This window comes from Heterodontus francisci, chromosome 2 (genome assembly GCF_036365525.1).
Source record: "Heterodontus francisci isolate sHetFra1 chromosome 2, sHetFra1.hap1, whole genome shotgun sequence".
NCBI classification, from domain to species: Eukaryota; Metazoa; Chordata; class Chondrichthyes; order Heterodontiformes; family Heterodontidae; genus Heterodontus; species Heterodontus francisci.
The window spans coordinates 168,275,125-168,288,061 of NC_090372.1; the positions used below are offsets into that span (position 1 = coordinate 168,275,125).

Consider the following 12,937-nt stretch of genomic DNA (forward strand, 5'->3'; position numbering starts at 1 on the left):
GGAAATCTAAACAGAGTTCTGAAGGCACGGGAGATCCGGCCAGCGGCCGGAATATCGACGTGGGATGGCCGCTAGGACAAGCTAAGTTTATTTGCCTGTGTTTCAATTAATTTTCATATTAAAATGAAGGCCTCGCCACACCGAAGCCTCGCCACTGCTGGTAAAATGCAGCAATGCCTTCTCAGCGTCGGGGGTTGTGGCGGGCCACTCCTAGAATAATTTTCTGGGTGCCCCTGCGACGACCCCTGACGTCGGAGTGGTACTAAAATTCAGCCCGTTGTCTTTTAGCTAAGGTGTGAAACTGAAGCCACATATACCTGGTTAGGTGGCCAGAAATGATCCAGTGACACAAATTGAACTTTCCTCCCAGGAGCAAGTCTGTCAAAAAACAGATTAGATATTTGTTCATTTGTTTGCTGTTTGTGGAACTTTGCTGTGTGTAAATTGTGACTTTTTGCCTACCTAAAAAAAATGACAATGCCCTTCAAATGGTAAACCTGTGATTTGTTTTGTGCTGTGAGACTGTCCTCTGATGTGATGACATGCTATAAAAATGCAAGTTTGTCTATTTCTTTGTCCCATGTACCTGAGTAGTTGCAACCCATGGGAATCCCCAAAGAGTTGTTTGACCCCAATTTAAAAAACTATTGATGATGTTTCTGCATTTTGTCTGACTCTTCCATCTTCACAGTTTTTTCACTGACCTACACAATTCTAAATTAGTTCTTCATTTGTCTAAAATTGATTCTACAGCTGACATGTTTTTATTAGTTCCTTCAAGTGAGTAAATACTATTTTGACCTGGTTAAGTTAATGTGCAACAGGACAAACTTTGTCACAAACAGTGGGCTGTCATTTAGCAGCTTGAATTAATCGATCAATGAATGGAATAAATATTTGGTGCAGATAGCTGAGCACGACACAGTTTAAAAAAAAAAATCTTATCGGGGTTCTTGAGTAATCTGCTCAGTTGGTCAGCAAAAAGTTGTTTATTTTGCAGGTTGCTGGTTTTACCACTAATGAGGCTTACCGAAGGCAAACTGCTTTTGACGTGTGTACTTTTTATTATATTGTAAAAATACTGTGAATGTGCAAGTGAAAATTCTTCGTGAAACTGAATCAGGATTTTTACAACCTGATTTTTCTAGAGAAAGCATGAGGATTTTAAACAGATAAAATCTTTTATTTTTAAAAAGTGAATTATTGCCTTTGGTTGTCTATTCTAATTGATAGAGCTAATAATGACATTTGTATTTTAATCTATTCATTTATAGAACAATTAAATCCAAATCCTGTACTTGACTTTTGTGCTCATCTTAGTGACGTAACTTTATTAGTTAACTAATATTTTTGTTGCAGGTAGCCTATTAGGAACCCCAAGCAGTGTAAAATCATCTAGCAGTTCAGTCCAATCACCACAAGAGTTTCAAACTTTTACTGAACCGGATACAAGAAATGATGGTTACATTCATTCACAACAGTCCTCAACCAGAGAGACAACTAAGGGAGAAGCTATTGACCAGGAAAGGACTTTGGTTAGTGCTAGTCCTGTGCTGGGCCTCCCACCGACATCATCTGGACTTCCCCAAACAATAAACATTGAACATTCAAAGCATTCCGAGAGCAGTTGTGGAGATTATGGCATATCTGATGTTACCACTGTGACTTCAAGTGGAGTACCAGGGTATAAAAGAGCTCAAGCTTCAGTTGTGGAGGAAGAGATAGTAAAAGAAAAAAAACGAAAGGGAAATAAAAAGTACAAGCATGGACCCGGCAGACCAAAAGGAAGTAAAAATAAGGATACCATTTCCCAGCTCTCGCTCTCTTCTGCATCACCGTCATCATCTGTTACATCTGCTGCAGGAAGTGTGGCAAGTGCAAATCTGCAGAAATCTCCATCTCTACTCAGGAATGGAAGTTTACAAAGTCTTAGTGTCAGCTCATCCCCAGCTGGTTCAGGTGCGTGTTTGGATAAGTTTGTGTACCAAGAACAATATTACAAATACGCATGTCTGCATAACTGAAGCTCTTTCTCTCGCTGTTTTTTCTCTCCCCCTCTTTTTTTCTCTCCCCCTCTTTTTTTTCTCTCCCCCTCTTTTTTTCTCTCCCCCTCTTTTTTTCTCTCCCCCTCTTTTTTTCTCTCCCCCTCTTTTTTTCTCTCCCCCTCTTTTTTTCCTGCCCCTTCCCCTTTTTCCCTCCCCCTTACCCCTTTTTCCCTCCCCCTTACCCCTTTTTCCCTCCCCCTTACCCCTTTTTCCCTCCCCCTTACCCCTTTTTCCCTCCCCCTTACCCCTTTTTCCCTCCCCCTTACCCCTTTTTCCCTCCCCCTTACCCCTTTTTCCCTCCCCCTTACCCCTTTTTCCCTCCCCCTTACCCCTTTTTCCCTCCCCCTTACCCCTTTTTCCCTCCCCCTTACCCCCTTTTCCCTCCCCCTTACCCCCTTTTCCCTTACCCCCTTTTCCCTTTTTCCCTCCCCCTTACCCCTTTTTCCCTCCCCCTTACCCCTTTTTCCCTCCCCCTTACCCCCTTTTCCCTTACCCCCTTTTCCCTTACCCCCTTTTCCCTTACCCCCTTTTCCCTTACCCCCTTTTCCCTTACCCCCTTTTCCCTTACCCCCTTTTCCCTTACCCCCTTTTCCCTTACCCCCTTCCTTTCTTCTCCCCTCCTTCCTTTCTTCTCCCCTCCTTCCTTTCTTCTCCCCTCCTTCCTTTCTTCTCCCCTCCCCCCTTTCTTCTCCCCTCCCCCCTTTCTTCTCCCCTCCCCCCTTTCTTCTCCCCTCCCCCCTTTCTTCTCCCCTCCCCCCTTTCTTCTCCCCTCCCCCCTTTCTTCTCCCCTCCCCCCTTCTCCCCTCCCCCCTTTCTTCTCCCCTCCCCCCTTTCTTCTCCCCTCCCCCCTTTCTTCTCCCCTCCCCCCTTTCTTCTCCCCTCCCCCCTTTCTTCTCCCCTCCCCCCTTTCTCCTCCCCTCCCCCCTTTCTCCTCCCCTCCCCCCTTTCTCCTCCCCTCCCCCCTTTCTCCTCCCCTCCCCCCTTTCTCCTCCCCTCCCCCCTTTCTCCTCCCCTCCCCCCTTTCTCCCCCCCTCCCCCCTTTCTCCCCCCCCTCCCCCCTTTCTCCCCCCCCTCCCCCCTTTCTCCCCCCCTCCCCCCCTCCCCCCTTTCTCCCCCCCCTCCCTTTCTCCCCCCCCTCCCCCCTTTCTCCCCCCCCTCCCCCCTTTCTCCCCCCCCTCCCCCCTTTCTCCCCCCCCTCCTCCCTTTCTCCTCCCCCCCCTCACCCCCCACCCCCCCCACCCCTTTCTTCTTCCCTCCTCCTCCCCACCCCCCACCCCTTTCTTCTTCCCTCCTCCCCCACTCTCCCATGCAGGAGGCTGTGGCGTAGTGGTATTATCACCGGACTAGAGACCCAGGGTATTTCTCTGAGGACATGGGTTCGAATCCCACCACAGCAGAATGTGGAATTTGAATTCAATTAATAAATCTGGGATTAAAAGCTAATCTAATGATGGCCAAGAAACCATTGTCGATTGTTGTAAAAACCCACCTGGTTCACTAATGTCCTTAAAGGAAGGAAATCTGCTATCCTTACCTGGTCTGGTCTACATGTGACTCCAGACCCACAGCAATGTGGTTGACTTTTAAATGCTCTCTGAAATGGCCTAGCAAGCCACTCAGTTGTTTCTAACTACTACAAAGTCAATAAAGAATGAAACCGGACGGACCACCAGGCCTCGACCTAGGCACCGGAAACGACAACGGCAACTCCAGCCCTGTCGACTCTGCAAAGCCCTCCTTACTAACATCTGGGGGCTTGTGCCAAAGTTGGGAGAGCTGTCCCAAGGAACAGCCTGACGTAGTCATTCTCACGGAATCATATCTTACAGACAAAGTCCCAGACACTGCCATCACCAACCGTGGGCATCTCCTCTCCCACCGGCAGGATAGATCCAGCAGAGGTGGAGGCACAGTGGTATACAGTTGGGAGGGAGTTGCCCTGGGAATCCTCAACATTGACTCTGGACCCCAGGAAGTCTCATAGCATCAGGTCAAACATGGGCAAGGAAACCTCCTGCTGATTGCCACCTCCCACCCTCCCTCAGCTGATCAATCAGTACTCCTCCATGTTGATCACCACTTGGAGGAAGCACTGAGGGTGGCAAGGGTGCAGTATGTACTCTGGGTGGAGGACTTTAATGTCCGTCACCAAGAGTGGCTTGCTAGCACCACTATTGACCGAGCACGCTGAGTCCTAAAGGGCATAGCTGCTCGACTGGGTATGCGGCAAGTGGTGAGGGAACCAACGAGGGAAAAACACACTTGACCTTGTCCTCGCCAATCTGCCTGCTTCAGCTATACAGGGCATTGGTGAGACCATATCCGGAGTACTTTGTACAGTACTGGTCTCCTTATTTAACGAAGGATGTAAATGCGATGGAGGCAGTACAGAGAAGGATTACTAAACTAATCCATGGAATGGGTAGGCTGTCTTACGAGGCAGGATTGGACAGGCTAGGCTTGTATCCAGTGGAATTTAGAAGAGTAAGAGGCGATTTGATTGAAACATAAAAGATCTTGAGGGGTCTTGACAGGGTGGATGTGGAAAGGATGTTTCCCCTTGTGGGAGAATCTAGAACTAGGTGTCACTGTTTAAAAATAAGGGGTCGCCCATTTAAGACAGAGATGAGGAGAAATTTTTTCTGAGGGTCCTGAGTCTTTGCTTCCACTGCCTTTTGAGGAAGAGAATTCCAGAGTCTTTGAATATTTTTAAGGCAGAGGAAGATAGATTCTTGATAAGCAAGGGGTTGGAAGGTTATCGGGGGTAGGTGGAAATGTGGAGTAATCAGTTCAGCCATGAGCTTATTGAATGGTGGAGCAGGCTCGAGGGGTTGAGTGGCCTACTCCTGCTCCTAATTCGTATGTTCGTATTTACAACAATCTCCAGCCAGAAGTGCCGAGTTGATGATTCATCTCGGCCTCCTCCTGAAGTCCCCAGCATCGCAGATGCCAGACTTCAGCCAATTCAATTCACTCTGCGTGATATAAAGAAAAGACTGAAGGCACTGGATACTACAAAGGCTATGGGCTCTGACAATATTCCGGCAATAGCTCTGAAGACCTGTGCTCCAGAACTTGCTGCGCCCCGAGCCAAGCAGTTCCAGTCCAGCTTCAACACTGGCATCTACCCGGCAATGTGGAAAATTGCCCAGGTATGTCCTGTACACAGAAAGCAGGACAAGTCCCACCCGGCCAATTACCGCCCCATCAGTCTACTCTCAATCATCAGTAAAGTGATGGAAGGTGTCATTGACAGTGCTATCAAGCAGCACTTGCTTTGCAATAACCTGTTCAGTGACGCTCAGTTTGGGTTCCGCCAGGGCCACTCAGCTCCTGACCTCATTACAGCCTTGGTTCAAACATGGACAAAAGAGCTGAACTCCAGAGTAAAGGCCTGCTCAGGTCTGCAAATGAAACCTGACCCGAGCCTGACAGAACCATATCCGGCCCGAGTCCTTTCATTTTTTCCTGCACCCGACCCGACCAACGGAATATAATCAAATTTATTGAAGAGGTTGTGCTCTACCATGGATGGAATCACTCACTGCAGACTAGTGCGGAGTGTTTCCCGCCTGGACGTCCTGGCTGTCACTGTCAGACCTGACCCGAACCGAACCCGAACCCGACACATGTCGTCAGGTCCCGTCTGGTTCGGGTCGGGTAGCCATGCTGTACTCCAGAGGTGAGGTGAGAGTGACCGCCCTTTACATCAAGGCAGCATTTGACCGAGTATGGCATCAAGGAGCCCTAGAAAAACTGAAGTCAGTGGGAATCGGGGAAAACTCTCTGCTGGTTGGAGTCATATCTAGCGCAAAAGAAGATGGTTGTGGTTGTTGGAGGTCAATCATCTCAGCTTCAGGACATCACTGCAGGAGTTCCTCAGGGTATTGTCCTAGGCCCAATCATCTTCAGCTGCTTCATCAATGACCTTCCTTAATCATAAGGTCAGAAGTAGAGATGTTCTCTGATGATTGCACAATGTTGAGCACCATTCGCGACTCCTCAGATAATGAAGCAGACCGTGTAGAAATGGAGCAAGACCTGGAAAATATCCAGGCTTGGGCTGATAAGTGGCAAGTAACATTTGTGCCACACAGTGCCAGGCAATGACCATCTCCAACAAGAGAGAATCTAACCATCTCCCCTTGACATTCAGTGGCATTACCATTGCTGAATCCCCCACAATCAACATCCTAGGGGTTACCATTGACCAGAAACTAAACTGGAGTAGCCATATAAATACTGTGGCTACAGAGCAGGTCAGAGGCTAGAAATCCTGCAGCGAGTAACTCCCCTCCAAACTCCCCAAAGCCTGTCCACCATCTACAAGGCACAAGTCAGGAGTGTGATGGAATTCTCTCCACTTGCAGCTCCAGCAACACTCAAGAAGCTCAACACCATCCAGGACAAAGCAGCGGCTTGATTGGCACCCCATACACAAACATTCACTCCCTCCACCACCGACTCACAGTGGCAGCAGTGTGTACCATCTACAAGATTCACTGCAGCAACGCACCAAGACTCCTAAGACAGCACCTTCCAAACCCGCGACCTCTACCACCTAGAAGGACACGATCAGCAAATGCATGGGAACACCACCACCTGAAAGTTCCCCTCCAAGCCACACACCATCCTGACTTGGAACTATATCGCCGTTCCTTCTGTCGCTGGGTCAAAATCCTGGAACTCCCTACCTAACAGCACGGTGAGTGTAACTACTTCAAATGGACTGCAGTGGTTTGAGAAGGCAGCTCACCACCACCTTCTCAATCAATTCAGGATGGGCTAATGCTGTTCTTGCCAGCGATGCCCACATCCCATGAATGAATAAAAAAGTAACCCTGCCTCCTCACCTCCCCCGCTCTCCTGCACCCGCTCCCCGCCCACCCCTCCGGCTCTCTTGTTGTCTCTTTGCCCCACCTCTCATGCCCTCTTTTTGCAATCACTCTCTCACGTGGACTGTGGTGTCCCAGAGCATTCTGTTCTGGGACTGCTGATTTTCACTGTTCAGTTATTTTGATAGAGGACTAGACAATACTAAAATGGGCCTGTAAATAGTTCTGAGGATGAAAAAAGTTGTGCGAGTATATTATAAAAAATTATCTAAAATAATGGCATGGGGAAAAAAAAGCCGTAGATGGAATTTTGTGCCTGTAAATGTGGGTTGGTAAGTTTTGGTTATGTAAAGTAATACTGTACTTTGGGGAAAAGGCTGGGTGACGTGCAAGAGTCAAAGGATTTGGGGTTCAGGTTCATAAGTTATTTAAAGCAGCATCTCATATGTTTTAGGCAATAAAAAAGCCAACGCTGTCTGTCTCGCAGGGGGGACAAGGCATACCCAGATGGAGGAGTGTGGGACATTTAGTAGGTATTAAAAGTTCTGATGAAGGGTCAATGACCTGAAACGTAACTCAGCTTCTCTCTCCGCAGTTGCTGCCAAACCTGCTGAGTATTTCCAGCATTTCTTGTTTTTATTTTAGTCGGTGGTATTATGTTCATTATGACCGTGTTAGGTTGTTGCTTGACTAGTCTGTGGGGCAGTTCTTCCACCTTTGGCATGATCCCCCAGATGTTAGGGAGGAGAACTTAGGATCGAATAGCCTGGTTATGCCTTGATTGCATTCTGATTTGATGCCTTGGTTGCAGCTGAGTAGTCCATCATGTGTTCTTGTTATTATTTGTAGCAGCTTACTAGGCCACTTCAGAGGGTAGTTAAGAGTCAACGAATTAGTGTGGGACTGGAGTCATAGGCCAATCAAGAATGGCAGGTTTCCTTCCCTGAAAGATATTAGTGAATCAGTTGAGTTTTTAATAACTGGTTGAATGTGGCAAATTGCTATTTTGGTGCCTTTGTTAATTAACCCTTCTGATATTGGCAAAGTAATTACCAGTGCAGGTTTTCATATCCTCTCTTTGCCCCCCCCCCCCCCCCCCCCCCCGTGTCTTTTGCCTTGGCTGGGAGTTGCTGTTTAATTTGTAACTTGTGCGTTAAGCAGAATATTTATAGTGCAATGATTCCACATGCTTCAAGAAGCTTAAACTAATTAGACGTAAGAATTCATGAATCATCAAGTTTAATCCATTTTCTGGGTCAACAGCCGCTAGTCTTGTATTAAAGCAGTGCAGAAACTCGAGAAAGCATTGTTTCCTTCCTCAATTTAATGAAACCTGAGGCATAGATGGAACAAAGTACAAGGAAGCTGGCCTTTTAATCCTTTTTGATGACAATTACCATGGATCTTTAATAATTTGAGGATGAATTTTCTGTGTCTTCAGAATAAGTAAATGAGCTGTGTTCACTGATTTAGTTTTACTTAGAAATTTGACTTTGTAAAATTGAGTATATTATATTTGAAAGGAGATGCAACATTTTATAACCTGTATTTTTGTGGGGGTTTTTTGTTAAATAAAAGCATATCTGAAGAGCCCTTTGAAAGAGCTATTCAATTAGTCCCACTCCCCACACTTCCCTCATAGCCCTGATGTGATTTTCAGCCACTGGGGTTATTCTGTTTTTCCCCTTGACTCAGATTGTAAAAAAGGACATGTCTAATTTGCACTGTTATGGACTCTGTCCTCCCCAATGTACCAGAGAAAAATTACAGCAAAGAAGGAGGCCATTCAGCCCATTGTGTCCGTGCTGGCTGAAAAAACTAGCCGCCCAATCTAATTCCACCTTCCAGCACTTGGTCCATATCCTTGCAGGTTACAGGTGCATGTCCAGGTGCCTTTTAAAAGAATTGAGGGTTTCTGCCCCCACAACTGCTCCTGGCAGTGAATTCCAGACACCCACCACCCTCTGGGTGAAAAAGGTTTTCCTCATGTCCCCTCTAATCCTTCTGCCAATCACCTTAAGTCTGTGCCTCATGGTAATTGCCCTCTCCGCTAGGGGAAATGGGTCCTTCCTGTCTATTCTGTGTAGGTCCCTCATAACTTTTGTAGACCTCAATTAAGTCGCCCCTCGGTCTCCTCTGTTGTAAGGAAAACAACCCTAGCCTGTCCAATCTTTCCTCATTGCTGCAACTTTCAAGCCCTGGCAACATTCTTGTAAATCTCCTCTGTACTCTCTCCAGAGCAATTATGTCCTTTCTATAATGTGGTAACCAGAACTGTACGCAATACTCCAACTGTGGCCTATCCAGCGTTTTATACAGTTCCAGCATTATATCCTTGCTTTTGAATTCTATACCTCGGCCAATAAAGGAAAGCATTCCATATGCCTTCTTCACCATTCTGTCTACCTGTCCTTCCTTCAGGGACATGTGGACACGCACAAGGTCTCTCAAATCTTCTACCCCTGTCAATAGCCTCCCGTTTATTGTGTATTCTCTCGCTTTGTTTGCCCTCCCCAAATGCATTTCCTCACACTTTTCTGGATTGAATTCCATTTGCCACTTTTCCGTCTGCTCAACCAAACCATTGATATCATTCTGGAGTCGCCAGCTATCCTCTTCGCTATCAACTACATGGCCAATTTTTGTGTCATCAGCAAATTTCCGAATCATGCCCCCCACATTTAAGTCCTTCTTCTTTGGCCTCCTTATCTCGAGAGACAATGGGTAAGCGCCTGGAGGTGGTCAGTGGTGTGTGGAGCAGCGCCTGGAGTGGCTATAAAGGCCAATTCTAGAGTGACAGGCTCTTCCACAGGTGCTGCCGAAACATTTGTTTGTCGGGGCTGTTACACAGTTGGCTCTCCCCTTGCACCTCTTTCTTTTTTCCTGCCAACTGCTAAGTCTCTTCGACTTGCCACACTTTAGCCCCGCCTTTATGACTGCCCGCCAGCTCTGGCGAACGCTGGCAACTGACTCCCACGACTTGTGATCAATGTCACAGGACTTCATGTCGCGTTTGCAGACGTCTTTAAAGCGGAGACATGGACGGCCGGTGGGTCTGATACCAGTGGCGAGCTCGCTGTAGAATGTGTCTTTGGGGATCCTGCCATCTTCCATGCGGCTCACATGGCCAAGCCATCTCCAGCGCCGCTGACTCAGTAGTGTGTATAAGCTGGGGATGTTGGCCGCCTCGAGGGCTTCTGTGTTGGAGATACGGTCCTGCCACCTGATGCCAAGTATTCTCCGGAGGCAGCGAAGATGGAATGAATTGAGACGTCGCTCTTGGCTGACATACGTTGTCCAGGCCTCGCTGCCATAGAGCAAGGTACTGAGGACACAGGCTTGATACACTCGGACTTTTGTGTTCTGTGTCAGTGCGCCATTTTCCCACACTCTCTTGGCCAGTCTGGACATAGCAGTGGAAGCCTTTCCCATGTGCTTGTTGATTTCTGCATCGAGAGACAGGTTACTGGTGATAGTTGAGCCTCGGTAGGTGAACTCTTGAACCACTTCCAGAGCGTGGTCGCCAATATTGATGGATGGAGCATTTCTGACGTCCTGCCCCATGATGTTCGTTTTCTTGAGGCTGATGGTGAGGCCAAATTCATTGCAGACAGCCGCAAACCTGTTGATGAGACTCTGCAGGCACTCTTCAGTGTGAGATGTTAAAGCAGCATCGTCAGCAAAGAGGAGTTCCCTGATGAGGACTTTCTGTACTTTGGACTTCGCTCTTAGACGGGCAAGGTTGAACAACCTGCCCCCTGATCTTGTGTGGAGGAAAATTCCTTCAGAGGACTTAAACGCATGTGAAAGCAGCAGGGAGAAGAAAATCCCAAAAAGTGTGGGTGCGAGAACACAGCCCTGTTTCACGCCACTCAGGATAGGAAAGGGCTCTGATGAGGAGCCCCAATGTTGAATTCTGCCTTTCATATTGTCATGGAATGAGGTGATACTTCGTAGCTTTGGTGGGCATCCAATCTTTTCTAGTAGTCTGAAGAGACCACGTCTGCTGACGAGGTCAAAGGCTTTGGTGAGATCAATGAAAGCAATGTAGAGGGGCATCTGTTCGCGGCATTTCTCCTGTATCTGACGAAGGGAGAACAGCATGTCAACGGTCGATCTCTCTGCACGAAAGCCACACTGTGCCTCAGGGTAGACGCGCTCGGCCAGCTTCTGGAGCCTGTTTAGAGCAACTCAAATCTTTAATATATACCACAAACAACAAGGGACCCAACACTGAGCCCTGTGGAATGCCGCTGCAAACCGCTTTCCATTCGCAAAAACATCCGTCGACTACTACTCTTTGTTTCCTGTTGCTGAGCCAATTTTGGATCCAACCTGCCATCTTCCCCTGTATCCCATGGGCTTTCATTTTACTAACCAGTCTGCCATGTGGGATCTTGTCAAATGCCTTACTGAAATCCATGTAGACCACATCCACTGCACTACCCTCATCAATCCTCCTTGTTACTTCCTCAAAAACTCAATCAAGTTAAGAAGACATGACCTTCCCTTAACAAATCCATGCTGAATGTCCCTGATTAATCCACGCCTTTCTAAATGGCAGTTTATCCTGTCCCTCAGAATTGATTCTAATAATTTACCCATCTGGTACCTCGCCTGTATCTAGTGAGGATTTGAAGATGATCCTCAGAGTGTCTGCTATTTCCTCCCTGGCTTCCTTCAACAACCTGGGATGCAATCCACTTTCAAGGATGTCAGACCTTTTAGCACTTCCTCGCTTAGTTATGCTTATCGTATCTAATATTTCACACTCCCCTTTAACTACAATGTCTGCAGCAACCCTCTCCTTTGTGAAGACAGAGACAAAAAACTCATTAAGAACCCTGCCCACATCTTCTGCATCCACGCATAAGTTCCCTTGTACATCTCTGATAGGCCCTACCCTTTCCTTAGTTATCCTCTTGCTCTTAATGTACTGATCAAACATCTTCGGGTTTTCCTTGATTTTACCTACCAATAATTTTTCATGTCCTCTCTTGACTTTTCTAATTTCCTTTTTTACTTCACCCTGCACTTTCTATACTGCTCTCGGCTTTCTAAAGTATTTTGTTTTTTGTGATCGTCATAAGCTTTCTTCTTCTGCTTTAACTTGGCGTGTAAGCTTCCAGATAACTAGGGGGCTCTAGATTTGGCAGTACCACCCTTTATCTTTGTGGGGAAATGCCTACACTGTGCCTGTAGAATCTCGCTTTTGAACGCCTCCCACTGGTTTGCCACTGATTTTCCTTCAAGTAGCCATATCCCTCCACTTTCACCAGGTCACCCCTCAGTTTTGTAAAATTTGCCTTTCCCCAATTTAGAACTTTTACTCTTGTTTTATCTTTGTCCTATTCCATGATTATGCTAAAACTAACTGCATTATGGTCACTATCTCCAAAATGGTCACCCAGTGTTATTTCATCCATTTGCCAGTTTCATTACCGAGGATGAAATCTAGAATTGTGCCCCCGCTCATTGGGTTTGTTACGTGCTGGCTAAAAAAGTTCTCTTGAATGCAGTTCAAGAATTTTGTGCCCTCTCTGCCCTTCACACTGTTTGTGTCCCAGTTGATATTGGGGTAGCTGAAATCCCCAACAATATTGCCGTATTGTTTTGCACTCCTAAATTTGCCTACATACATGTTTTTCTGTCCCCCTTTCTATTAGGGAGTCATTAGTACACTCCTAGTAGTGTGGTTGCCCCTTTATATTTCTGAGCTCAAACCCATATGGCCTCATTTGATTCATTTAGCATATTATCCTTCCTCACAGCTGTAATTGATTCTTTAACCAATAATACTATGTCCCCTCCTTTTTTATCCCCCTCTTCTATCTTGCCTGAAAAAGCTATATCCAGGGATGTTGAGCTTCCATTACTGCCCTTCTTTAAGCCAAGTTTCCGTAATAGCAATGATATTATGTTGCCATGTGGCTATCTGTGCCCTCACCTCATCGGCTTTATTTACTATACTCATTGCATTTAAATAAATACCCTTTAACACTGCCAAATTCCTGTGCTGCACACTTTTTAACCTTTGTTTCTTCTGTCTTTCAGAGT

General features: G+C 46.7%; 1 protein-coding gene across 9 annotated transcripts in view; it reads left to right on the forward strand.

Annotated features, from left to right (window-relative positions):
• The window catches only part of mllt10 (MLLT10 histone lysine methyltransferase DOT1L cofactor), a 361,967-nt gene that overhangs the window by 152,927 nt on the left and 196,103 nt on the right, over window positions 1-12,937 (forward strand). For 8 of the 9 annotated variants that reach the window (XM_068013613.1, XM_068013608.1, XM_068013679.1 and 5 more), the window contains one exon: window positions 1,360-1,959. The exons of the other annotated variant lie outside the window; for it this stretch is intronic. In XM_068013613.1, the coding sequence (XP_067869714.1) occupies window positions 1,360-1,959 (600 nt within the window). The remainder of the gene's footprint in view (window positions 1-1,359; window positions 1,960-12,937) is intronic. 9 annotated transcript variants of the gene reach the window in all.